The 27,641-nt window shown below is 38.9% G+C and overlaps 1 protein-coding gene across 6 annotated transcripts; it reads left to right on the forward strand.

The window, feature by feature from the left end:
* Positions 1 to 30: 30 nt before the first annotated feature.
* Positions 31 to 27,625, forward strand: LOC106139473 (epidermal growth factor receptor kinase substrate 8-like protein 1). 6 transcript variants are annotated; one of them, XM_060951601.1, is made up of 18 exons: positions 31 to 183; positions 10,066 to 10,165; positions 10,725 to 10,918; positions 11,265 to 11,335; positions 11,734 to 11,945; positions 13,747 to 13,855; positions 16,050 to 16,263; positions 16,647 to 16,992; positions 18,882 to 18,974; positions 19,567 to 19,731; positions 20,236 to 20,327; positions 20,914 to 21,038; positions 21,520 to 21,663; positions 22,030 to 22,147; positions 24,793 to 24,879; positions 25,042 to 25,169; positions 25,635 to 25,823; positions 26,917 to 27,625. In XM_060951601.1, exons 2-18 carry the CDS (start codon positions 10,134 to 10,136, stop codon positions 27,061 to 27,063), a joined length of 2,466 nt encoding a protein of 821 aa, XP_060807584.1. In that variant the 5' UTR covers positions 31 to 183; positions 10,066 to 10,133; the 3' UTR covers positions 27,064 to 27,625. The 6 variants fall into 6 exon arrangements, with proteins under 6 accessions (XP_060807584.1, XP_060807586.1, XP_060807585.1 ...); XM_060951603.1 differs by having other exon boundaries at positions 32 to 183; positions 26,933 to 27,625; XM_060951602.1 differs by having other exon boundaries at positions 32 to 183; positions 22,030 to 22,078.
* The last annotated feature ends 16 nt before the right edge of the window (positions 27,626 to 27,641 follow it).

The raw sequence follows: 27,641 nt of genomic DNA on the forward strand, positions 1-27,641 counted from the left end.
CGCCCCGCGCGCCGCTCCCCGCCACACCTGTGCAGGTTCTGTTCAGGTGTGAGAGGTGGGGGCCGCCTCGCGCCGTGGCCTCCAGTGCACACCGAAACGCCGATCCGGCGCATACCACGCGAGTGAAGTGTACAGTCACCTAATAAAACGAGGAGTTACCGTTTTGGAAACGCTAATCTAAAGGTGAGCAAAATTGGATGTCACCACAGCTGCCATTTGAACGAAAACGAGCTCAGCCTAGATAAGCAGGGTATGTAATTTAGGGCGCCGTAGAGAGCTGCCGAGCGGTCGCTTTCCCGCGGTCACACATTCCCTGATGCCACAGAAACTGTGCCCCTTCGAGGCCCTCGGCCGGCTGCGGACCAGGCTCGGGGTTCAATTAGTTGTTCCAACTGTAGTAGTTGTTCCAACTGTACCAGCCATTTGCATCGACGACGTGCCATAAGTGTGCCATTGTTTGTGATTGTTTCAGTTCACACAATGGGCAGTTATTTCCATATTATTGTTTTATGTTGATAGTGAGGTAGTTGATCGGTAGTTGTTTTGGGATCAGCTATGAATGGAGGAGTTATTGGCAGATTGTTGATGGGCTGGAGGTAGTGTTACCGCGGCCGGCCGCTAGATGCCGCGGCGGCGCACGGTCGTTGCTCCGGCGGCGTGTGCTCGCTCCCCACACCACTCTCGCTCATATGTTATGTTATTCATTATTTATTAGCTTTCGTTATTTAGTCACACTAACCATTTCTTGTTCCTACTCCGAAAATCAAGCAAACATAATTATAATCCTGTATTGGTTAGTGCATACCCTCCACTTAATCTCAAAAGATAAGATTATCAAAAGGAATGTTAAACCGTTTCCCACATAACTGTGCTCGTTGAATCTTCTGTACGAACCAGATTGTTTCGTTCGTCAAAAACAATCGCTAATGGAGATGTTCATTAGCACGGTGTTCCTCACACTGATGCTTATTGGATCGCGAGGTTCCCACAAAAACGAGCGTGAACTCAAGCACCGCGCATGAATCATTACCACGCTCATTTACTATGGTTCATGTCATTTTAACTTTGACTTTTTGCTGTTAGAATAATCTATGATTTTTATACTGTTTAATACTCGGTTATATGTCTCTCCTAAACTGTAAACCAACGTCAGGCATGGCGTTATCACAACAAAACAGTTGATAATAGTAAATGGATTTTCAAGTAGGAATCAATATAAGTTAAACATGCAATCTTACAATGAAAAAGCAATAGGATACGCAGTCAAAAAAGATGGCTGAGCACCATTAAATAATTCAATTTAAAAGCAGCTAATTTATTTATAGTCAATAACATCAAACTACCGGAATTCGCATAATCACCTGAATACTCGTAATCTTGGTGGAAATAGAAGAAGTACAATAATAGTAACTATCTAAATAAAAAGCTGATAATCATACAGCTATGCATAAAATTATAACTGTTCCTGATGATGTAATAAATACAATAGATCTCGTACGACGTGCCAGGTACACTGGTCTACAGGGTAAACTTTTCACTAATTTCGTGCATTATTAAACTGTTTCAAATAATATTGATGGCAGTGATAGACACCCTACTGTACAATAACTGTTGGTGGACAATAGGAAACTCAGGAAAGGAGATCCGGTGGTACACGTGATCGAAATCATAAGTTCATATTCACTGTGGAAGATTTTAAATGTTTCATGTCAATGGAAAGAGTTTGTTCTCTTTATGGGAATCTAAAATTAAAGAAATGAAAATCGCCTGATCAAGAAAAAGGTTGAATTGAAATCCGTAGAAGAATGAACTATATACCTTTATATAACTTTCTATTAATGACATAAAAATATTCTCAACATCTAAATTGGAATTGGAAAATTCTACTTATGTTAACTAGGCAGTAAAAAATTATGATGTAAAATAGCAACAGCAAGAGTCAACACTGAACATATCAGGCATGTAGGTTAATCCAAATTTATCAGTCAGCATTGTGATATTATGACGTCCATTTGTGCACAGGTGTCATGTAGTGTAGTGACGCATGCCATCAAACAGTACCTATAAATCAAACTTCATATTTTTGTACACTTAATAATATGTAGACAAAATTATAATGACATGATTTCATATAATATTGCATATATGCCATATGAAATAAAGCTATTTTGTAATAAATTTTAACTATAATAAAATTCATAAATAAAAATTATTTATTTTAAAAAGAGGCAAAGTTTACACAATAAATACTACTCCGATCATGAAAATTCTTTTACCGTAAAAAAGTAACATTTTGAGTGTTATACGGGTATAGCCCGCGGCGGCCTACCAGTGTAAAATAAATTAGTTATAAAGTAGAATACAACAAAATAGGAAAAACATACAGTGCTACTGTAGCAGCAGCTCTGAGCTGACGCGCACTGATCTGCATACGAGTAGAATTAGGACGGACAGACAGCCGACCTGTTCGGACTGCGGATTCCAATATGTACATATATATTAGCAATGTCAGCGAGCCCACATCCGCGAGGTGGACGCATTCCGAATAATAATTACGTTCGATTGCTGACAGGTTGCCGACATAATGCAGCCATTTGAATAGACACCCCTAGGGTTGCCAAGTCGCTATACATAACGATCGGAGATATTTTTGTTGTTGGCGTTGCCGTTATTATAACATCTATATTTGTAAATTAACGTCCGGTGAAATGCTGCAATCTAGTTTGTTCCGCCGCTTCATCTACACGTGTTCGTTTTGGAAGCGGTAGAAGATATGATTAAGTATAAGTGATGCGACGACAATTATATAACAAACCAGGAACAAACAAGAACTAGTATGGAATGATGAAAAATTGCTTAAAAATATGAATTCTTCATATTTTAAGGTAGGTAAGGTAGGTCGTAGAAACGTGATGATGGAAGTAACCCTTAGTGCGCGAGTCCAACTCGCACTTGGCCGGTTTTTGTTACTAATCTCAATAAAAAAAGCCTAACTAAAGCCGCACAGGCAATCTAAAACCCGACTTCTTCTTCCTAAAGCCAGGAGGCTTTAGTCCCGGTTGCATCCTCAACCTTCTGGGGAGGAGCCCGGTGTATGCCTTTGATCACGGATCTTACATTGGGTGAGCCATGTTTTTACACGAAGCGTCTCCCATGTGACCTCCGCAAGCTTTGCAGGTAACCCTAACTCGTATTGGATCCATGGTTACAGAACTTAAAATCCCGACTATATATACTTTAGACGCCTGACAGCCCTAGATATACTTACAAAACAACCGGGTTTGTATATCTCGATGACAAATATTATGTGGAAAGTAACGCATGCGGCGCGGCATTATCGCAAGTCCACTTTGAAATCAGTAAACAACCTATAAGAACGGAAACCTTTCATTTGCAATATGGAAAGCCTTAAATATAGAATGCGATCTGGTGTTCGAGAGATTCTAGGAAAATGTAATGAGTGTAGTACATACATACATATGTACTACACGTCTATATCCCTTGCGGGGTAGACAGAGCCACCAGTCTTGAAAAGACTGAATGGCCACGTTCAGCTATTTGGCTTAATGATAGAATTGAGATTCAAATAGTGATAGGTTGCTAGCCTATCGCCTAAAAACGAATCCCAAGTTTGTAAGCCTATCCCTTAGTCGCCTTTTACGACATCCATGGGAGAGAGATGGATTGGTTCTATTCTTTTTTGTATTGGTGCCGGGAACCACACGGCAAATGAGTGTAGTACATATAAAAATCACGTCTATATCCCTTGCGGACAGGTAGACAGGCACGTTCAGTGTGATTCAAATAGTGACAGGTTGCTAGACCTGTGTGTATACCCCTGTGTATACCCATTATTGTGGCAGATGAAAACCTAGTTAGTATACCTACTCTTCAGCTTGAAGGCGTGATGATAATAAACACGCGTAACGTCGGAATAAATATAAAACTTGGTTATTTAGAAATGATGTCAGTACCTTTACAATACATATAACGAAACATGCTTTACTTTATTGACTATTTTAGGTAATAAAATTAATTGGAAATTTTCGTTCTAATATTTCGTGAATAATGAATGTAAGTAATGACGTCGCAGCTGGCTCCCCCGCTTGCATAATTACCTGCGCACACGCAACACTAGCATGCGTCTGCGCAGCTATTAATTGACCATTACATACATTATGACGATACTTTAGCGGTCGAACGGGATCAGAAGAAATCGCTTTCGTCTTGGGTTACATTCATCGTTTACTTCGCTCACATCTTTCGTTTTTTAATTATAGTTTTTAGTTTCTACTTCTGTTGAATTTTATTAAAATGTCTTCCTATCTGCCGTTTCCTTTCGAGTCTGTTAGCGTCGCGATAAGTTCGTAACTCTCTGACTGGATCTTCATGCTTTCTTTCCCACATTTGTTTCTCCACTTTGTTCGGTCTTCAGCATTTTCAATTCAAAGTACCTACTTCATGTTCTTCTTTAATTAACCAAGCGAGTCATTCAGGATACAAGTACATACAAGTGGATATCTTATCTAGAGAGCAAAGTACTTTACAATCGAATTCGTTGAAGCTTAACGGAGTACTAATTATTGTTTTACACCGCAGAATTTTTTAATCATCTTTCTTTGTCGTAGCTGTACTATCGCACAGTGCGTTCAGAGTTTTTTATTCCAAACCGATACAAAGCAAAACGTATTGGAAATCACGAGGTCACCACAAACGCTGGTGGATGTAATCGGCACTCGCTGACGCATCAGCGAGGAATGCGTTGCTGCAACCTGCACCTACCTGATACACATGAAATATCTATCTATCTTCCTCCGATGTCGCAGACAAGCGTAGATACTACCGCTGCGCCACAGAGGCCGTCGCTGTGTTTGTTTGTTACCTTTCACGGGTTATCTATTGAACCAATCTTCTTAAATTGCGTATATGTAATTAAGAGTTTGGAAAGGACATATGGTACCTATTTCATACCGGTAAAAACTATAATTCCCGTGGGATTTGAGAAAAACCTGTATTTATTGGTAGGTGACGCTGAATTCGTTGCTTTTGGCAGGTGGCGGTTTAAATCATTGCTTTTTATAGAAGGTGCTAATTTCGTCGCTTTTTGTGTATGTCGCTTAATTTACCCGAACAAACATTATAATTCTATATAATTAGTTTGAATGTTCATTCAAAAAAAAAAAGATTATATAAGTAAGATGAAATTATCAATTTTAATTAAACTCGTTTGTTTATTTTTATGAAAGTATCTTCTTACTCCGGTAATTGAGGTCAAACTTATAGTTAGATTTAAGTTTGACCTCATCTACCGAAATATTAGAATCATTATCAACATTTAGCCAACCAGCCGAACATGGCCTTCAAGTCATTTCATAAAAAGAATAAAGTTGAATTTAACTTTGACCTCAACTACCGAACTATTACAGTAAAAAGGTTTAGTTTACACTACGCATGACCGCTGCCGGCGGAGTCGCGTCGCCGACGTGACGTCACACATTCCTACGACCCCCCCCCCCCCCTCCCCCCTTGCCCACTCCTACGCAGCCTTATCGGAGGTGATAATTATCATTGAGGACGCATCTAATCGGATCTAATGTGAACGTTAAACAACGTGCATCCAATCACGTTGATATAACTACTTTGATAATAATATTAACTTAATATGTTTCTTTGAATTACCTGGTTGACTGGTAGAAATCCCTCACAGGGATAAGTCCGCCCTTGTATGTTCGTTATTTTTAATGTATTTTTATGTACTACTTAAAATTTGTTATGTACAATAAAGTAATTACAATCAAACAAACAAACAATATCACTGCCAACTAGGCTTGTAGCCGCAGCTTCGCCCGCGTTATTTTAGCGGCATTTATACAAAGCGACGAATGTAGCACCACTTACAAAATAATACAGGTATTTCGCAATTACCATGGGACCTACAGTTTTTACCGGGATTAAAGGTATGTCTCCAGAATCTTAATTATATGTATGTGTGTGTAACCATGGATCTAATACGGGCGAGGTTTACCTGCAATGGTCGCAGAGGTCAAATTGGAGTCGCTTCATGTAAAAACCTGACTCACCCAATGTAGGATCCATGGTCAAAGGCTTACCCCGAGCTCCTCTCCGAGGATGCAACCGGGACTAAAGCCAGGAGGAAGGACTATGTTTGTAACGCGATTACTTTGTAATTTGATGATGGTCTGACTTTGTTGTAATTTAAAAAGTATGTAGGATCTGCCGTGTGGTCCCCGGCAATTTAGAACCGGACCACTCCATCTCTTTCCTATAAATGTCGTAAAATTCAACTAAGGGAATGGCTAATCAACTAGAAATTCTTCTTATTGGCGAGGGCTAGCAACCTGTCACTATTTGAATTTCAATTACATCATCAAGCCAAACTGCTGAACGTGGCCTTTCAGTCTTTTAAAAATTATTGTCTCTACCTATCCCGCAAGGTATATAGACGTAATTATGTGTATGTATGTCCTTAAGGCAACAACATATTTTAAGATATTCAAAATTTTGTAAAAATTTATAGTGTTTGCGAGGTCTATGTTCGCGGTGAACTTATTATTACTCATATTCTGAATCCTATGTCGCTATGTGTACTACATTAGACAGCAGGCAGTAGTGCCGGCAGCGGGCGGCCTTCGCCACATTCCGCGGCCCCGGCGCGCCCGCACCCACCTGCCACTTCTGGCTTCTTCACTCTAACACAATCATAGTATTGTTGATATCTTTTGTTAGATATCTTACTCATTATAATGTATTACAGAGATAACTGACCGTAACTTTTAAAATTTGATTCTTTACCAAATATTTTCGAAGCAAATTGATAACATAAACTTATCTAAGTAGTAAAATCTATTATTTCCAATCACTAAGGTCTTGTTGTATAAATAATTAAAAAAAATAATCTAACCCCTCATTTTGGCTTTGGTTTGTTGGGTATGTCTATTTATATATATTTATGACAACTGCAATAAAAAAGAAAAGAAGTTTTGGTTAAAAAAAATAATATTGAAGTATGTATCTATCTATCTAAATTCTTATTTATTGTTATTATATTATATGTAAATAAATAAAACATTTGTGTATTTTTCGATCAAATTTACACCTGATGATATTATGTGTCAATTCAATTGTTTATTTTTGATATTTTCTAAATGTTGCATGCTAGAGAAATCTATTATGTTATCTATCTATTATTAAGTCCACCCATTGAGCACCTTCAAGGCTCAATAAAGTTTTAAATTAATTTATGAAAATTGATACATTTTGACAAATCACCAAAATCAATACACTGTATGTAATATTTTTGCGCAATAAAAGGAGTTTCATTCATTAATATTTGAATCCTATGCTTCAAATGTCAAATCTTACATAGGTACATACATTAAGTACCGTGTGCAGTGAGTGTGGCGCGTCGATGTCTTCAGCAGGCGGCGGCGCTCCCACGGGACCCGCGGCCCGTCCCGTTAGCTATACTACCTCACGCGCTCGGTTTCACTTACGATTTGTATGCGATGTGTGTTGTTATGTTATTTATTCGAATTGAAAAGGTCAATCGATGCGTAGCGTTTTTTTTAAATATGTACCTGTTACAAGTTGATGAAAAGTTAAAAACAATGAAATTAATTTTACATTCGATTATGTCATGTGGAGTTTAAATATTTTTTTCCGTTTGCTAAAAAATATATTAATACTTAAACTTAATATTTCATTCTAGTCTTCCTCACATGATCTAAATTAAACTTGAGATACTAGACCCACACGACAAGTCAATCAATGCCCGTCGCGGCGACGTCGCGGTATGACAGGGTTGAAAAAAGCGGGAAATTTTCCGGTTTTTTTCAAATTCCCTCGTTTTTATACAAGTTTTTTACGAACGATTCAAGAAAGATAAGAATGAAATATTTCATGTTTTTTATTAATAAAACGGAAAAATATGAAAGAAACGGAAAAATACGATAGGAAAAGTATTGATTTCCTTACAATATGCATCATTGTTTGAAAAATTTATAATTATACATAGAATATATATATAGTTTTCCAATCGTTTTTTTCTTATTTTTCGAAACAAACGACGAAAATCTCAATAAAACCGTTTTTTCCCCAAGGTTTTATTCTGATATATTTCAATGTAACAAACCAATAAAACGGTAAAAAACGAAAAAAACGTTTCTTTCACCGAAAAAACAATTTGTTTCTTTCGGAATTTTCAACGCTAGGTATGACTCATAATAAAATACTCTCATATAAACATTAATAATTACATACATTATATGTACATAGATGATTCATGTAAGTAGGTGTGGGTTGTCTGCCTGTCATGACGGTTACTTCTCAGCTGTATCCTCAGTTGTTAGGTTTTAAACATATAATTTTTAGTGTCGGTACAGTAGTAACTACTCGTATGAGGCAAAAATTCATAATAATTATTAAATTCAATGTGTTTGTAATATTTTTCTTTCCATCACGTGGAACATTATTTATAGCATATAATCCATTAGACAAGCCTATAATATAATCAAAATTCCATAAAATATTCAGTATAATTAAGTACAGTGGCATAATCCTGTTACTAACAGATAGTTGAGTTATTGTTACCAAAGACTTAAATATTGTTTGCTTTAAGTTCGAAGCTAAACGTAACAAACTTTAGTTAGTACATGCTTTTATACCACAACTACCTAAATGAGCATACAAGCCTCTGCCCCGTCTCCGCCCGCCAGCACTCGGTGGGCACGCGCACTTTCCTCGCCGGGCGTCGGTTTCACTCGCACTCCTCACTCTTAATTGGTAAATAGAAAGCAACGGATCGTTCACACATTTCAATGTAAGCTATTCACACGTATACGTAATTTGAATAACAATAAGTTGAAGTGTAATTTCCCTCAACGTGAAGGAAGCCATATTGGGGAAACCTGCACATTCAAGCAACCAGATTAAGTCTGGGATCGTGTCGTGGAAGTAGGCGATCTCGATCTTAGACTGGGCTCAGCGAGCGCCTCTCGAACAGCAAATTCAGTACAGCCTTATAATATTGCAACTTTGGACAATAAACTCGACAAAATGTTTTCTTTTTATATTTGTTCCCCCAAAAATTCCAAAATATAAGAGTTTTTCCTTTATCGGAACCCCTAACCCGGACAAACGTCAGGAAGATTATGGTCTACTATGATTTTATTAAATTGTCACAAACGACCATCGAGACTTCAAAAGCTTTTCCTTTTTTTATTGAGAGATGTGATAAAGAGCATATTTGGAACCTATAAATAAATGATAAAGCATAACATTTTAGCTCTGATTCCGGACATTCCGTAATTTCTGTTTCCCTATTATTTATTGACGTTATCCCATTTAGACAATATTATCTTTACCTCACAGCAAACAAACCCTGTTCCCTTATCTGCGCACCTGCGTTTACGACTGGGGTCGGTATTTACTTTGACCGCGACTGCTCTGATAGTCAACGTCTATTTGACTCGTGATAAGGTCTTTCAAATCGCATAAGTTATCTCTGTATAATAAGGTTTCTGTTTGTAAAGGACGTGGTAAGAATAATCTAACTGATAAGGCAGGTGACTCTTTAGTTAGGAAGGCAGGGTAAACCGTTAAATCATTGAGACTTGGAACCTGCAAGTGGCACCAACCTTTCTCTAGAATTAACCGACGCAGACCTATTCCTCCTTTTTTCAACTGACACATTCTGCAGACCCTAGGGACAGTTTATTCTTAAACCAAAACTTCGGTTATGTTTAGATATATATAATGCAAGATGGGTTATGATTAGATTTATTTATGCGTTACCAAGCAGGTAATGACGACACAATCGGCATATGTAGCTTCTGAAGCTGAATACATACATGTTGTCACGTCTATATCCCTTTCAGGGCAGACAGAGCCGTCAGACTTGGAAAGACTGATAGGCCACGTTCAACTACTGAAGCTGGATTCAATAAAATAATCGACTAAAGATAGTAATACGCCTTCCTCGATTCGTTCAAAAACTAAATATGTATAAGTAATACCAATTAAACAATCTCTTCTCCTAATTTTCAGGAGGCTGGGGCAAGCGGTGACCGTAACCAGGTGTGATGGGTTCAGCGTGAGGCCGCAGCGGAGACAAGATGGCGCTCAGAAGCGGAAGTGGTACTTCCAGGTAAACATCTGGTTAATTACTACCATGAATACTACTTATATTTTATTTCTTTCTAAGAGACTGATCGAGTTATTCCGTGACCAGAAGGCTGGAATATTATATCAATTTTAGGTCAAAGATAATAATTGCATTGATAAAGCATTGCCATTCACCGTGGCAATGCAACAGCCTTCTGGGCACGTTGCCGTGGGCAAACGATTTACAGGAACTACGTTACAACCTGTAGGTAGTATTTATACATAAATAGTACAATGCAACCTCAAAGTTTAATATCAATTATTATAGTACCATAAATATAGCGCTTAATCTTCCTTGAACGAAGAAGACTGTCGTGTGGTTACTGTCAGATTAGTCAAGATCCCTGAAACGTCTAGTCCTCTCCGGGCTCTCAAGGTAACGGTGCTTTTGCATTCGAGAAATTCGAGAAAATATTACAATATAATAAAGCTCAAAAATCAAATTCCTATTTTGAAGAAGACTCGCTCATAATTTGCGAGAATATGATTATTAAAATCGTGACATTAATTCCGCTTATAAAGAAACTCTTCGTTGATTTCAGGAGTGCCCAACGCGCGCTCGATGAGTTCGAAGAGCTGGCGGGTCTCCGCGGGGGTGAGGGTCGGGACGGGCGGGGGGACGAGCGATCTGCCTACGTCCTGGAGCACCTGGCCACCTTCACCGTGACGCGGGAGACCGGGATCGTGTACCCAGCCGACGGGATGCGGCGGCTGCTGCAGCTGGAGAAGACTAATGGTAGGTCTCAGGGGGTGATCCCTTAAAACCACGTAGTCGTTTTCACGACGACTTCACGAAATCGGACCGGAGTCACTCCGTGTTATTACCTTGTCAGTAAATTCCAGAAAGTACTTGGAAATCTAGGCGGACAAATTCGACTTGGATGAAGTAGGCTGTTATATGCTTAAACTACAAGAATGTTAACACACTACAAAAAACGAGGATTCCAGTCTTAAATCATCTCCCATCTAGACATTTATAGAGAATATCAATCCTTCCAAAAAAATGGTATGAAGTTTATCCTAAGCTCGAGTGTTTATATTATTTTGAAAATGAAAGCTGACCAGTTATCTCCCCGTTTCAGGAATATGGAGCCAGAAGATGCAGCTGTGTCTAGAGGGGCAGTGGGTGCTAGTCATGGATTATGAAACTGGGGTAAGGAAGTCCTCCTTCACACATATTTGATCGCCCTTTGGAATTTGTATAATTCCTTTCCTTGCAATTCTTCGTAATCCACTGTAAGAATTACCCAAAATTTCAACATGGTCATTCACACTGTAATCATTATTCTCCAGACCTCGTCAGCTCTCTGTCCGGGAGACTGTTACGTATTTTAGTGTATTGACAACATTAAAAAATTGAGTAAGATTTGATTGAAATTCAAGGTTACAAACTATAAGAAATGACATGTTTATTTATTCATTTAAGTTTATTGCACACAATCAATTAGGTAGTACTGTAGATGAAAGGTACATTGTCCTCTTTGTTTTTTGGTTTCTTTTCTTTAAATATTTTACTTCTTAAATAATTTGTGTACTTATTTCTTTGTCTAGTCAATAATGGAGCGGTTCCCCGCATCGTGGGTGCACTCCCCCACGGCCTTCACGTCCCCCGAGCCGGCCGAGCTGTACAACAATGTCCTAGCCTTCGTCGTGGGGGCCCCGGCCGACGCCCAGGGCGCGGGCACCCCCCGGCGGGAGCTGCACATCTTCCAGTGCCATGACGTGGGGGCGCAGGCACTCGTCGAAGAACTGAACGCTCTGAAGTAAGGAATTTGATAATATTGTAAAAAATACTACCGTAAAGCAAATCTGCTCAAAAGTGATTCTGTCCTAAAGCTATCAAATGTCAGCAGCCAATAAAGAAAACTTGTGTGTGAGTCAGTCAGTGGCTTGGATATTGATGGGTTGAATTCCTTGATCATCGTCATCCTCCTAACAATTGATCGCGCGGGAGTAAATTCAGGGGAACCTTATAAGTTAGCACCGTTCAGCTTTTGTTTGAATTACCAAAATAATCCTACTTCATAGTATGTTTATGTCAGAATAAAATATGATAAGAGTACATTGTAGAATTCCCAGTTATTCATACAATTGGTATTACTTCCAATCCCCATACTCGGTCATTCCTTATCATTTTATCAGCAACAGTTAAAATGTCTGTTCGATTCTTAACTGGGGCTCTTACAACATCGTTCTCGAGATAGCCGCAATCTTCCGATACCGACTCAAGCTACGTTATCTCGCAGTTTTGATCCCGAAGTGGAGATGAACGCTGTGGATTGTGACCACGTATGATCTACTTCCGTCATAAGTACTTGTTCGGTCTTCCCGTGTCGGCTTACACCTGGTACGATTTGTCTTTGTGTAAATTTAACAAGTGTACGTTATTGAAGAAAATGCCACAGTGAAGTTGGTTACCGCTTTTTCTGCACTGTCGTTTTGGAAGCGGCAGTAAACTTAGTTTAAAGTAATTTATTTGACGTCAACCAATGTTGTGAAACCAATTAATAAGTGATGTTTGAAATATCCCATATTAATTAATAAAAAAAATAATTTGTACTCAACCACATGCCTTTCTCACTTATCATGTAGGTTGTAGATATGTTTATCTTTCCTGCAGCTGGCTGTACTTTGATAAATTATACATATTTCAACTTTACAGCTAATGTTGAAATTTTACATCCACCAACAAAATCAACAACTAAGTCTTCTTAACATCAAAATCATCTTACTGATTGCTTAAGATTCACAAGATTAATACCTTCAATGTTTGTAGCAAAATATCAATTCCATCAGTTTCAAATACACGATGATGGAGTCCCGTGTCAGTTACACCACACAGTCAATAAACGCCGTGCCAATCACAAAGGAACAGCAACCCTATGCCTTGTATATAAGATCCTGCGAATTTCCAATGTTTAATTCAGACTGCTTTTCTTCTTAATTTTTTTTTTTCAAATATTTCTGTTGTTTTCTTTGCTTTTATTTTTTTGTAATTGTAATATAAAAAATTATACAAATTATGTCCATTTGTATGAATAAGCATTTAATGACATTTGGATACATATGTCGGCTGTTTTCTTTGCTTTTTATTTTTGTAATTGTAATATAAAAATTTATCCAAATTATGTCCACTTGTATGAATAAGCATTTAATGACATTTGGATAAATAAGTATAAAGTACCAATAAATGAAGGAAATTATTTTTATCAGTTGATCTTAACGTTCTTAATCAGCGATAAAACCTAATTTAATCAAAGTGCGCAAGTGTTTCTGAATTCTCGAGTCACAGACGTGTGCAGTGTTCCATTATTTTTTTTATTTTTCGCTTTATATGAAAGGTCAAGTGTTTAAACATTAGTTTTTCAGAATTCTTCTCTTTTAGTTTAGTTTAACTATTAGTTTTTGACATTCCAAACGTCAGTTTTCTGTAGTCTTATATTTCGACCGAATTGTGTGCCTAAACATTCCAATAGTCTTGTTATAGAAATCTATAGCAGTATCAAAACTTGATGTATTCGTGTGGTGATAGAACAATTAACATAATGGCCATGTTGGTTCCAGGGGCGTGAGTTCTGGGGGGTCGGGCGAGGGGGGTCGCGACTTCGTGATCGAGCGGGAGAGAGAACGCGAGCGGGAGCGGGACGGAGATATGGAACGGCCGAGGCGGCAGGTGAGACGATCCGACGACAGAACTAGCAGGGGCTTACTTTACATGCATATTATATGTATAACATGCAAACCTAACCCGTACTGCATCCATGGTAACACATCCAGTACCTAGCTTATCTTATACTTAGTTAGGGGTAGGTGTTGCCCGTTTCCACTAACAAGTTACACCAATTTTTTAAATGAGTTAATGAAGTTGAGTTTTCATCAGACCTTTTACTATTAGGGTATACTGTTTACCGTGCACCCAACCTACCTGCAGGTAGCAGTGCTTGGTCCTTAGTCGCCTCATACGTCATCCACCTACAGGAAAAGTGAGGTGATACAATTCAATTCTTTCAGAAAACATCCAATATATAGTATAACAATTTTATCTTTTTGCATTTAATTACATTTTACTAAAATTCTTACAAAAATGAAATATTAATAAAAGCGTATTGTGAAATACTTTAAAAAAATTATGTCGTCCTTTTTAATCTATAAATTAAACAAAAAATAAACCATTTTATTAATAATTCTAGATTGATTGTTCCTAATAATAAAATATCGTCCTTGATTATTAAGTATCTACTTATCCTAAAATAATTCTCATATCTTGATAATCAATGTTTACGTCAACCAAGCCGCATACCATTAATACTCGGTACTGATAGTTAGCTTATAAAGTGTATCTACTTATCGGCCGAAAATATGTTAAGAATTTAAGATTGATTGAACATAAAAAGGTTGAATAAATCCAACTTACGTCCCATACTTATATTACTCACGGAATACGGATCATTTTCTCTTGTCATACTCTCCTGACAGAACCCAACCTAACAGCTTCAACTTTCTACGACCAAGGGTTAGCCTCCACTGATGATGAGTCAGTCAATTTATCATTCTACTCCTTGAAATATTATTCCGCACTTTGGAATACGTCATCTTTCTATTCCAAGCTCCACGCTGCTTTGGGAGCAAAGAAGAAACATAGACTTGGCTCCTTCTGTTCATGTGGCGATTGTATCTAAAAGTAAGTTACGGGTAAGGCGAATAAACTTGAGATTCTCTCTTTAGGTTTATAGGTCAATAATCTGGTAATATCTGACTTGCAGTTATTATTTTAGCTGTCCTACAGTCGTATCTACATTCAACACATATTATCATAGTGTTTTTGAGACTTAAAAGACATGATATAGTTAATCAATGCATGTTCGAATGCATTCCTATCATCTCAAGAATTTTCAAAAACATGATTCACACAGCTCTACAATTTTAGACTACAGCTGATAAATACATGTATTGAACACGCGTTAAGAACCTTTATTTTATCTCGGACATTTCGACTCATGTTACAATAATCCGCGATCACCGAGCGACTCACTTTCAGAGATAAAATAAAGGTACGTTACGTGCTCGTTTAATACCACAAACGAGTAAATATAAAACCAACCAAATATAAAATAGTATAATACAACACAAAAGTTATAGGAGTAGACTAGTCTTCGTTACTGAAGGTAATATTCATAATCGACTAATTCCTCGATGAATCAATGGTACAGCCGATTAAAACACTTGGTCCACGTTTGGTAAACACTCTATCTGTGAGATACGATAGCGATACGAGTGTTTCCGATAGAGATCGTGGCAGATAGCCAGTCGGCGGCGAGCGGCGGCATGGAGCGGCTCTACCACACGTACACCCGCAACCAATGGGACGCCGTGCTTACTGTGAGTGGCACCTATAGTATCAGATCCTCGTAACTCAAATATTTTATCATTTTTCGACGTGTGGTTTCTGATAGTGTTGCCGGCTCCTTTTTTCCCGTGGATATTAGAAGTATCTAAAGCATCAACTTTTCCAAGTATCCCAACTATTTGGAGCTCGCATGAAGTGAATGATGCATGCGAACGAAGCGGAATAAGCATACAGCAGTCAAATCTTTTCTCTGCTTCAGAAGCATTATGTGTATTTCTTCAAAATGGATTGGTGTTTGGGAAACAGACGACTGAATAACAATTAAAACTATAACTATTATTTTCAAAGATTTACGTAGACAAGCGAATCATCCTAACAATTCAGCTATGAACTTCGAAGGCAGGAAATAGGTTTATTAGCCAGTAGTAGTAGTACATATATTACCCTAAGTTATTATATTACTGCCCTTATGATGCCCCATGCAGCCTGTTCTCCATTTAAGTGAGTCTTTTGTTTCCAGCAAATGTCGGCCCAGCTGGGAGGGGGCCGGGAGCGGGGCGGGTCGGGCGGCGAGCGGGACGACGCCTCCTCCACGGGCTCCGAGCGGCTGTACGAGCAGGACATCGCCATCCTCAACCGCTGCTTCGACGACATCGAGAAGTTCATAGCGCGGCTGCAGCACGCGGCGGCTGCCTCCAGGGAGCTGGAGAGGAGAAGGAGATCTAGGGGCGGAGGTCATTTACATTTTATTCTGCTAAGTGCGACAGGAGGAGAATTGAGAGATAAGTGCTGGCTCTGGGATGCCAAAAATCAACGAACACATTAGGTATACATGAGATAAACGGTCTTTGCTTAACAAAGATTCTATCTAGATATTAAGGGTAAGTACTGAAGGTCATAGCTGTGGCAGCTGCTGTCAGAGAGCTGGAGATGTCGCTATACTTTAGTTTGACCCATGTCTTCCGCGTTTCCAGTGTCATATCACCTAATAATAATCCAATGATTAGACGCCTTCACTCACATTAAAATTATTCAGCCGACCGCATAGAAGGCGTCTGATAACGCACTTACAATAAGAAATAAGAACACCTGTAAAACTTATCTATTTTCATCACAGGAGGCAAACGAGCAGGCGCCGGCGAAGGCATGCTCGCCTTACGGACACGGCCACCGCCAGAGAGAGACTTCGTGGACGTCCTGCAGAAGTTCAAGCTGTCCTTCAACCTCCTGGCGCGGCTGCGGGCCCACATCCACGACCCGAACGCCCCAGAGCTCGTCCACTTTCTCTTCACACCCCTGGCCCTCATAGTGGACGCCGCTCAAGATGCAGCAGACGGGAGGCTACCAGCGCGCGTGGTCCAGCCGCTGCTGACCAGGGACGCCCTGAACCTGCTGGCCAATTGTGTGACCAGCAAGGAAACGGAGCTGTGGCACTCGTTGGGAGATGCATGGCTTATACCCAGGTTAGTTCTTCATATTATTAGCATTGTAATCTTTTGCCATTATGCTTATGTGAGTTTAAAAAAATTCTGGAAGAGCAAATGTACATCCATACATACATATTTACATCTTTATCCCATACGGGGTAGACAGGACCGACAAAGTCGAAAAGTTAGATAGGCGACAAAGAAAATATTATAATATACTCAATGATACGCTAAACCCGTTCAGCACTGACTTCCAGCCAGAACCCTATTGTGGCATCACTGACACAACATAGACATGAAATAAAAAATAACGAAAGCAGAGACTATGGATTACAGACATCGAATTTAGAACCTCTATCTTTTTATCCGTGTTGCCGGACGGACCTGCCAGTGTTATACACGATAACAACAAACTCGGAGGATTATCCACTTATCTGTTTTATATTATCCATGCTCATACTGTAAAGAGGTAAGTTTTGGGTAATCTTTGGCGTGTAAACAAATCCTATTTACTTAAGACTTAATGGTTAGAAGATGTAAAATAAGTATTTTTAAGGAAAAAAATATAAGTTGAAGTAGTTTATAAGAAGATACAGACTGACTGACGTATCAACGTACAGTCCAAAGCGCTGGGTCCTGAAATTGGGCTTGCAGGTTCTTTTTGTGGTCAGGGGATGTGTTAAGAGAGGAATTCCCCGAAATTCTCTCACTTAACGCAGGCGCGGAACTGAGTTACCTTTAGGTATATATTACTAGCTATCACCCGTAACTTCGTAAGAGCGAATTTAGCGCCACCAAGAGAATATAGATTTTTTCGCAAATCCCAGGGGAACTATAGTTTTTACCAGGACGATACCCTGTGTTCTTCTCCAGACTTTTACACAGTCAGTTTACATTGGTTTAGCAAATAGCGTGTGAAGAGACAAAAAAACTTACATACATACATACATATGGTCACGTCTAAATCCCTTGTGGGGTAAACAGAGCTAACAGTCTTGAAAAGACTGATAGGCCACGCTCAGCTATTTGGCTTAATGATAGAATTGAAATTCAAATAGTGACAGGTTGCTAGTCCGTCGCCTAAAAAAAGAATCCCAAGTTTGTAAGGCTATCCCTTAGTCACCTTTTACGACATCCATAGGAAAAAGATGGAGTGGTCCTATTCTTTTTTGTACTGGCGCCGGGAACCACACGGCACCCAAACAAACTTACTTTCGCATATACTTATATAAAATCAATAGTTTCTATCTAGCTCCTGATCCCCGATGGCAGGTCACGATAAAACGAAAGGCATTAGTCAGCGTGGAAATTAAAATATTTCTGATTAGATACGCTAAAATAACTGTTATCAGACGCCGATCAACCAGTAGGAAAATATAGTGTCACGACACGTCGTGATGTACTCAAATCTGTTTCTAATTTGTTTTTACACGAAGCAATGAAGCTGACCGCCGTTACCTTCGCATCGGAATCTATCACATATTGGATGAAAGTATTCCCAAGGAATCTCCAAAAGTTTGTAATGAACAGATTGCACAAGTAGTTAAGACCGTTTTTGCGCATCACTTCGTTCAATCACAAGTTAATTGTTACATATGGGCAATGTTTTAGTAAACACTTTTTAAATAACTATGAATAAAACAGGTCGTTCCTTTTTAGAACCGCAAACCTCTGGTTATCTATAAAGCAACACAAAAAGTATAAAAGTACTTTAAAAATTCCTTTATTACGAACGAACTCCTGAAATTCCTTAGTTCGTTCCCACCCAAACCTACATTATGTATTTAACTTTCTACGCCCAGTAGTTTCGGCTATAGTTACATTGGCGATTAGTCGGTGAATCAGTTTAGTAAAAAGGGAAGGGAATGCCGTTAATTCATCTCTTTGTAATTTTCAAAACTGACCTCGACCTTATTATTTTTCAGGGAGCAGTGGAAGACTCCGATCCCCCCGTACCAGCCCGTGTTCATGGACGGCTGGACTCCGGACTACCAGGTGGACGACCAGCCCCTCAGGCGGTACGTGCCACCATTACCTTGCTTTGAGTGTGTGTGTGTGTGTACACACGTCCTTGGTGCGCTTATGTGTGGTATTGTGTGTAGACCTTCTGAAATTCTATACATACATACATATGGTCACGTCTATATCCATTGCGGGGTTGACAGAGCCAACAATTCAACAATCTGTAATTCCAATGTATTGAAAATAACCCTACACCAGGTTTTAAGTGTAAACACAAAGGTCATTCGGGTAAATTATATGTTTAGGTACACTAACGGGTATTATCAATTACCCCGTCAGAGACATTGTTTTTTATCCCGTATCACAATTAATATGCGATAAGAATGAAAGCTCTTAAAAAAACATTTACAATGACAGTAAACAAAAGGAAAGAAATACTATATTTATTTGGCGAAACTCATCAATAATTCATCCTCACATAATACACATTTTGACTATCACTGATGATCTTGGGATGTGATTCATACAGCTACGACGCCATAGATCAGATTCTTTTATGTTTTCAGCTAAATTTAATGTTTGTTTACCGTTTATGTTGCCTTTGTTGCTACTAGTGTTGTCCTGTCTATCTATATGTCACCCACACAGTCCGTCCCCGCGGCGGAGCGACAGCGCGGCGGAGCGGGCGGCGGAGCGGGGCGGCGAGCGGGGCGGCGAGCGCGCGCCGGACCGCGCCGACTCGGCCGTGCCCGGCCCGTACTACGACCGGGACGAGCCGGACGTGTACGGGGACCAGTACACGACTTACAACAGGTGCTTTTGTGGTCTGGTCTTGCTGGCCGAGTGGTGACTGTGGGAGCGGCACTAAATTTAGTTTTAAGTATTTTTTCGACGTCAACCAATGTTAAAAAAAAAAGATATGGCAATTTTTAAGTGATGTTCGAAATATCCCATATCGACTAAATCTTTTGAATTTGAATTTGAGTCCATATCCGATCTATGTTCATTGTATACCTGCGGGAAATTTAGGTTTCACTGTCGGAGGTAGTTAACGATATGAATGAATAAAAAAAAGAAGATAAAGTAATATGTATTATAACCAATTTGTCATCATGCTCCTGGCGTTCGATATGGTTTCTTCCTGATGTTTTTCCTCAAACAGAGCACCTGTTAACTTATTTACGTAACACAGAAACTTATGAATTGAAACATGACCGCAGTGAACTTTTAAGCTTGGAACCTCTCGCTCGTGACTAGGATTCCTTAACCATATCTTCGCCGATGCTTACAGTTACTGATCAATGTTCCCCTGTACAGAGCGCCCCGGGCGCTGGCTCACGAGGACTCGGGCTCCGCGGCGTCGTCGCCCGACCGGGAGCCGCCGTTCCGGGGCCCGGACAGAGAAGATGGTAACCGATGTTTACATTAAATTATAACTGATTTTAAACTTGCATAATACTTGCATAAAAATGGTTTCACGTGCACATAACGTGCATTTATCATGGACGTTTCGAATCATGTTACAATAATTATCCGTGGTCGCTCCGTGACCGTAGACGTTTAATGCTAGTACATATTATTATTTATAAATAATATGAACTTATGATTAAATAAAAATAACGACCGGATCTCACAACCCTGCCGGCTGGTTGCTGGCACTTTAGAATGGGACCACTCCATATATGTATTCCCATTGATGTCGTAAAAGGCGAATGACGGAAGGGCTAAAAAAACTTTGGATTCTTCTTGCCGGTGATGGACTAGCAACCTGTCACCATGATAACATCCATCATAAGGATGTCCGTGGTGCGAAAAAGAATCCTATTTCAGAACGCGGGTTTCTAAACATATGCATACCAAATTTCATTCGAATCGATTCAGTGGTTTAACTGTGAAAGCGGAACAGACAGAAAGTCAGAGACGTTCCTATTTATAATATTAGCAAGGGATGAGATGGTAAATCAATGAATATAGTCAATGTGCCTGCTCGTCTAGACGACCTGGGCGAGGCGTGGGCGCGCGGCGTGGCGGCGCGCGGCGGCCGCGTGGTGCGCGTCACGTACCCGCGCACCGCCAACAACGACAAGGAGCTCTCCGTCGTGCGCGGCGAATACTTGGAGGTACGCCTCTCTTAGTGTTTCTATCTATTAAGTTTATATTTTGCTTTACACATCACAGTAAAACTTACCTAATGATTTTGTCTTAGGCTATTTACTTAGTTAAAAGATAACTCAATTTAAATGAACTCAAATTAAAATTAAAGCTAAAACTAAGTACTTATAAAAAAGAAAGAAAAAAAAGATGATAAACTTAAATTTAATTGACAAATTGTACAGTCTCTGCATTTCTATCTTATAATATTTGTGACACGCTCGATTATATAGTGGTTTCTTCTAACGAAGGCTATATCATGAAAGTGGGTCAATTTCTTTTGTTGCCTGAAGCCTGAAGACAAAACAAAAAGTAGGCGTAGTGTAGTGTAGTGTATTAGTCGCTTTATGTTGCCACTATTTGCTCATGCGCTCTACTTGCCTTTTAAAACTTACCTACAAATATTACAAGTTAATCTCCTCTCGTTTCAATTGTAAAACCTTTTGCCAGGTGCTAGACGACTCCCGCAAGTGGTGGAAGGCGCGCAACCGGCGCGGCGTGACGGCGCACGTGCCCCACACCATAGTGGCGCCCGCGCTGTCCCCGCCCGCCTCGCCGCACCTCTACCCCAACCCTATCTACACGCACTACCAGGTACTGGCGGGCACTATCTCACTAACGAGCGCCATCAAGCACGAACGGGTACATCGGGATGGCACTAAGAGCGCCTAGGGAGCACAAACTGGCACTAACGGGCTATTTAATAAAATACTTATTACCAGTAACGTATCCTTTTATACAACTATAACTATATATCAGGCACAAACGGCTGCCATCAGGTACTATGAATTGCTTTTATTATTGATTACGGATAACCTGCAAGTTTTGCATCAGAAAATAGTTTATAAAATCCTGGACTAGCCTGAAATCTACACTTTCTTTACCAACAAGATTGATATGCTCAAAATTTGACCCCTTATTATTTATTAACTTACTATCAACATGTCTGTCTCATTCCAGGAGGGCGGCGGTCGCGGTTCCGGCGGCAGCAGTCCGACAAACGCGGCGGGTAGGGGCGCGGGGGGCGCGGGGGGCGCGGGCGCCGACTGGGTGCGCCGCGAGCGCATCGGCAAGAAGGGCGAGTTCCGATACTTTTAGCCGCCGCACTCCGGGGATAGGGCATGAGAAGTTATTAATAAGTCATATGGTTCACTCTTTTGCGTTTATAATTTGATATTTTCATGAGCATTCAGCAGGAATGCTTTTTCACTAGATCGTGTTTTCTATGTTCCAAAACAGAAACACTAAATCAATATCCTATAATTTAACGCCATTTTCAAAGAAAGTGTTTCGCTATCATCACTTTTTTAACAGTTCACGGCTCGGATAGAGGCAGGTTATTTATCTTTTAATTTATTTATTCTGAACCCACTTCTTATTCTGTCTTTGTAACTGTGTAACCATATGACTGAAGCACCCCCTTCAAATCCACGCCCACCTCCATACAATTCTCAACCAAAGTGCTTTCTCGCGCTTTTAATTAGTTTCGACGCTGTTAGTCATATCATTAGTTAACGCGCTTGGTTCGCACGACTTAAACGTTCTATCGAAAGAGCCAATCGCTTCGCATCGTTACAATAAAAAAAATAGCTAGCTTTTTATGAACAGGAATTTCACCTGCGCTGCGATTTAGTCATCGATTACTTGGTGATCTATACAGCGTCATCTTTAAGTACTTAACGTCTTATATATATAAAAGATGTCGCCACGGTATATAAATTTACAGAGTATAAATAAAGCTACCCCGATGAGCATTTATAAAGAGTGCATGCCCTACATATCTTTTTACTGTGTATGTATGTATGTTTCACGATGTCAAGCGTTGCTCTGAACTCGTGTGATCCAAGGACTATTGTAAGTAGATATTTATTGATGAGTGCGGCGGCGCGGTCGGAACGCGTTTGTGTGTGCGCTTGTGTCTGTCGCTAAAGCAGAAATCTGGATAAGTAGATTTTAAGATAACAATAATATAATATACTATCCAGATTTCTAATGGTCGCTAATGTCTGTGCTAGTGCCGTCACTAATGTAAGGTGCGCCCTGACTTACGCCGCCGGCATTGCTAGCGAGTGGCCTCAGTCTGGACGCGGCTTATGGCTTTGGTCGCCAAAACTTACGGTCAACAAGGTAACTGCTACTTATTCTACATTTATAGAATGCAACTAATTTTTAATACTACAAACGCAAACACAAGTTACGTGAAAGTATCTTGTTAATATTTCGAGTTTACTTTGCGTTTGAAGTAATAGATTGCAGACCAAAGCCACAACTACCGTGCGGCAAACACTGTAACATGATGCTCAGTTACGCTCACTCATAGGAAACCAAACGATTCAGTAAGTTTATTGTAGCCATGTGCAATTTATTAAATTTTCTGTGCATACGAGTATAATAACGATGCAGCATCAAAATTTTAAATTAATGATTTAGACTTGTCTCTGTTTTAAATAATAAACAGAAACTTCTATTAATGCATTGGCAATAACAAATGTATTCAATAATTTGTGTTAATTATGTGAGAATAAATATAATAATATAGTTATATCAAAGTACATAATTAGTGTAGCTAGAGAACTACATCCTAAAGACTATATTTTAAAGACATATTTAAAGATTTTAAGGTTATATAAATGTCTATGAATGAAAAGCAATTCAGTACCTAAGTATAAAGTAATATATACTGTATGGAGAGTGAATGAACATGTTATAGTAAGTAAATGCATGTGTCCATTCACGGAGGCGTTAATCTACAATAAAAATAGATCGGTACCAAATTTACTCCTCCAAAAACACCCGTTTTATATACTTTCCTTAATTAACTCTATGTTGATATTTCTATAGAACACGTTCCATCAATTTATTATCTATTCATATTGCATTCTTTAACATAAGGACAGACTGAACAATCGGTACATACCTACATCTCTCGTATTTCTTGATTACTATAAATGGAAGATACTCGTAGAAATACAAATAACTTTTATTGTAGACAAACGTCTTTACAAATTAGTTTACAATGTTTGTATTTTTTAAACTTTTTATACATTAAAATATGTTTTTTTCAATCTTTTTGCTTTTTGCTTATTATAACCCAATTCCTTATAACACCAACATTTAAATTTAAATTTTATATAAGACTACATAATTTATCAATTATCTGATAAACGAAATCGAATCTTAATGGTACTTAATCATAATTTATGATGATTAAGATTGATCGTTATCAGAGTTCATAATGATATCTACACAAATTTAAAATGAGATTTGTATTTATGTGTGTGTGTGTGTGTCTTGCTTGCTTCAGCTGTGTTGTGCTGTGTTTTTCTATGTGGTAAGTTAACTTTATGTTTTTGTAGAGTTTGCGTGTAAGTTAATATATCCTGTACCTACCCTAAACTTTTCAAACAAACCCCGCGTGATCGCTCCGCGACCTACAACTTTCAAGAACATTCAAGGCACAGAATAAGATATTTGAGCGTGTGTGCACCACCTTAGACCTCATCTTGCTTGCCATCATACAGATTGAAGTCAAACGCACTCCAATTTTCAGTTAAATAAACAAACTTACCTACGCTATTATTTCCAAATTAATACTGTATTTAGAATAAGATGAATTTTCCGCTTGCATATTGAGTTATAAAAAATAAAGTGCTTAGTATGTATGAAAACTTTACCGTACAGAAAACTTTATAGCACGTCTCAGACTTATATTGTTTCTCCTAGAACGGCAGCCGGCAGCGCCCCCTCCGCCGCCGCCGCCGCCCCCGCCGCCCCCGGAGCCAGTGGAGAAGAAAACTGATACCATGAAGTGTAAACCGACTTTCTTTGTTGTTGTTGTTGTTAAAATTCTATTGACAGATCCTACACACATTTTTTAATATCATCAACTTCACACCAACGTTTCGAAAATTATCGCGTTACATACAAAAAATGTTAAATTGTAGGTCACTACATGTTCATTTCCTCTTCCAGCGACGCGATCGAACATAAGCACGGTGAGCGGCCTTCACGACGAGCTGCTGGTCGTGCTGCCGCAGATCCAGCAGCGCCGGAACAAGCTGCTGGACATCAAGAAGACGCCCGACATCTTCATTCATCAGGTTTGTGCTGTCCACATTTGGCCCAGAAAGTAGTCGTGTGTCAGAAAGTAAACATCTAGTCAGAAGCCGCAGCTAAATCATTATTTGTGCATGAGTAAAGACAGCTAGGGCACAACGATAAGTGATGCATCGTCAGCATGCTGCTACAAGTGGAGCGACTGTTGCTAGAGATAAGCCACTTTTATTGTGTTCCCCATACAGCTCCCGACATCAGAACGCAACCTATTTAGCGGCTGCAATACAACCAGGGTAATTTGTGCCCAAAAGTAAGATGTCCAAAAGAAATTATCTGGATATAATAAGTGTACTTTTATCTTCTTTAACTCATACCAATCACTGTGCGAATTCTTGATTCAATAAGCTATTAGCTTTAAGTTAACCTATTGTACCTTTAAAGATCAATGATATGTGATATTCTCGAGCTGAGTTTGTGTATTTTTAATTTAGAAAAAATATTTTTTGCAGAAATCCAATCCAGACGAAGTGGTGAATTGGCTAGAAGCGAAAGGCTTCAGCTCCCACGCTCAGCGTCAGCTGCGGATGTCCGGTCACCAGCTGTTCTCCTTGAGCCGGCAGCAGCTGGAGACGGCGCTGGGCGGCGACGAGGGCAAGCGGCTCTACAGCCAGATCCTGGTGCAGAGGAACGTGTCCGGGGTGAGTGCGGCTGCCATGCTGCTGAGAGGGACTGAGGCAAACCTACATTGCAAAACCGCTCCAAAATTAATCTCTCCTCTCATGGGTCTACTGGAAGAGATTTCTTTTGAAATAAGTAGCACCTTTGTACTAGAGTTACTGTAATAAATGCTTCTGTATATAATTTTGTGTACATAAATAAATAAATACATTGCAATTACGAATCAAATTAGGTGATAAAGAAAGAGTAGTACAGTAGGAATTAGCTGTAAGTTTGAAGCTGAATGGTATTTTTAATCATTTTATTAAGTAAGTAAAAAAATAAGTTAGTAAGAAAATAAGTACGTAAATGCTTTATTTTTCACTAAAGAAGTACATTACAAATATAAAACAGTAGTACAGTACAATGGTGGGCTTATACCTAAGTGTGTTATTAACTTGTCAACTTTATAAATGAGAAAGCAATAGACAAAAAGCCATCAGTGATCGGCCGGCTTTCCAATTTCCTAAAAAGATGCGTGGCAAGAGGAGATAGGAAGGAAGGAATCAAAGTAATACCGAAAATGAGAATATAACGAGGTTTACCGAGCAAAACCACTAAAAGAGGTATGACAGTGATGAGAGGCTTAGGTTAGTCTGCATCACAGACAACTGACTAAAATTTTGATTTAAACAAGTCATGTTAAATAGATCATATTCAAATTCAAAATTTTTATACATTATTATAGGATAATATCACTTAATTGTTGTCAAAACGTTTGGTTTCACAACATTGGTTGACGTCAAATAAATTACTTTAAACTAAGTTTACTGCCGCTTCCAAGGCGTCAGTGCAGAAGAAGCGATAACAAACTGCACTGCAGCATTTTCTTCAACAACGTCAACTTCACAATTATCCGAACTTAGAATAGAATGTGGACGAGAGAATACATTGTTCAGATTAATATAATATATATATATATGTATATTTATATATTATTATAACATAGAGTTATGTAGTTACGAATTTTGCTTTCTAAAGTGACTTATGGTATGAAGGCTACATAAATTTGAAAAACATCTAGTTTGAATTGAATTAAACAAAATATCGGATGGTCCAAAGTATTTTCTGAAGACTTTTTTAATTCCAGTACAAAACCACTTCATCATCGGAGCTACAAAGCATCCTGCGGAAGGCTCGCGAGAAGGTGGAGGTGTCGTGAGCTCGATGATGACCTCCCGGAGACCAGACGATGATGGTGATAACTCTTCGTGCTGCTGAGTCAGTGTCATCTGTAGCAATGTGGCTATGGATCTATACGATGTGCCTTTTTAGTGCTAATGAATTTTCTTATTTGACTACTTTAGTTTCAATTTATTTATTTCCTAAATAGGACATTAACCTAATGACATCAAATACTAATTAATCAAACTTATTTTCACTTCCAAAGCAAAAGTGAAAATGAAGCAGCGAAACAAACTGCACTGTAGTATTTTTACCCGACTATGAGGAAAGACTATGTTTATCGCGCGTGTCTTCTTAGCTTTTAAGATCAAGTATAAAATTTTCACTAGCTACTCATAAATTTTCAAAACTCGTGCCTCACTCAGTTTATGCCTCACCTTTTAATATAACTCTATAAAAAGACAATAATTATTATTACAGTGAAATTTCGGAAGAATTTTTTATATAAGATTTTTATTATATACCTAGTTATATTATTAATTTTATATGTTACTAGGTAAATTCTTTAAATAATTTATTGTTATTTTTTTAAGTTATTATATGTTTAAGTCCAAATTTATAAATTTACGTTGATTAATATAAATAAAACCTTATTTTATTTGTTTTTCATTCTT

The sequence above is a fragment of the Amyelois transitella genome, chromosome 25 (assembly GCF_032362555.1).
Source record: "Amyelois transitella isolate CPQ chromosome 25, ilAmyTran1.1, whole genome shotgun sequence".
Taxonomy (NCBI): Eukaryota; Metazoa; Arthropoda; class Insecta; order Lepidoptera; family Pyralidae; genus Amyelois; species Amyelois transitella.

What these genes read in the sequence shown, in the direction of transcription:
- LOC106139473 (XM_060951601.1), top strand. Translation starts at nt 10,134, where the DNA reads ATGGCGCTCAGAAGCGGAAGTGGTACTTCCAG. An exon ending in GCAGCTGGAGAAGACTAATG is followed by an intron (nt 10,919 to 11,264) that starts GTAGGTCTCAGG and finishes TCCCCGTTTCAG; the next exon opens with GAATATGGAGCCAGAAGATG. An exon ending in CGAGCGCATCGGCAAGAAGG is followed by an intron (nt 22,148 to 24,792) that starts GCGAGTTCCGAT and finishes TGTTTCTCCTAG; the next exon opens with AACGGCAGCCGGCAGCGCCC.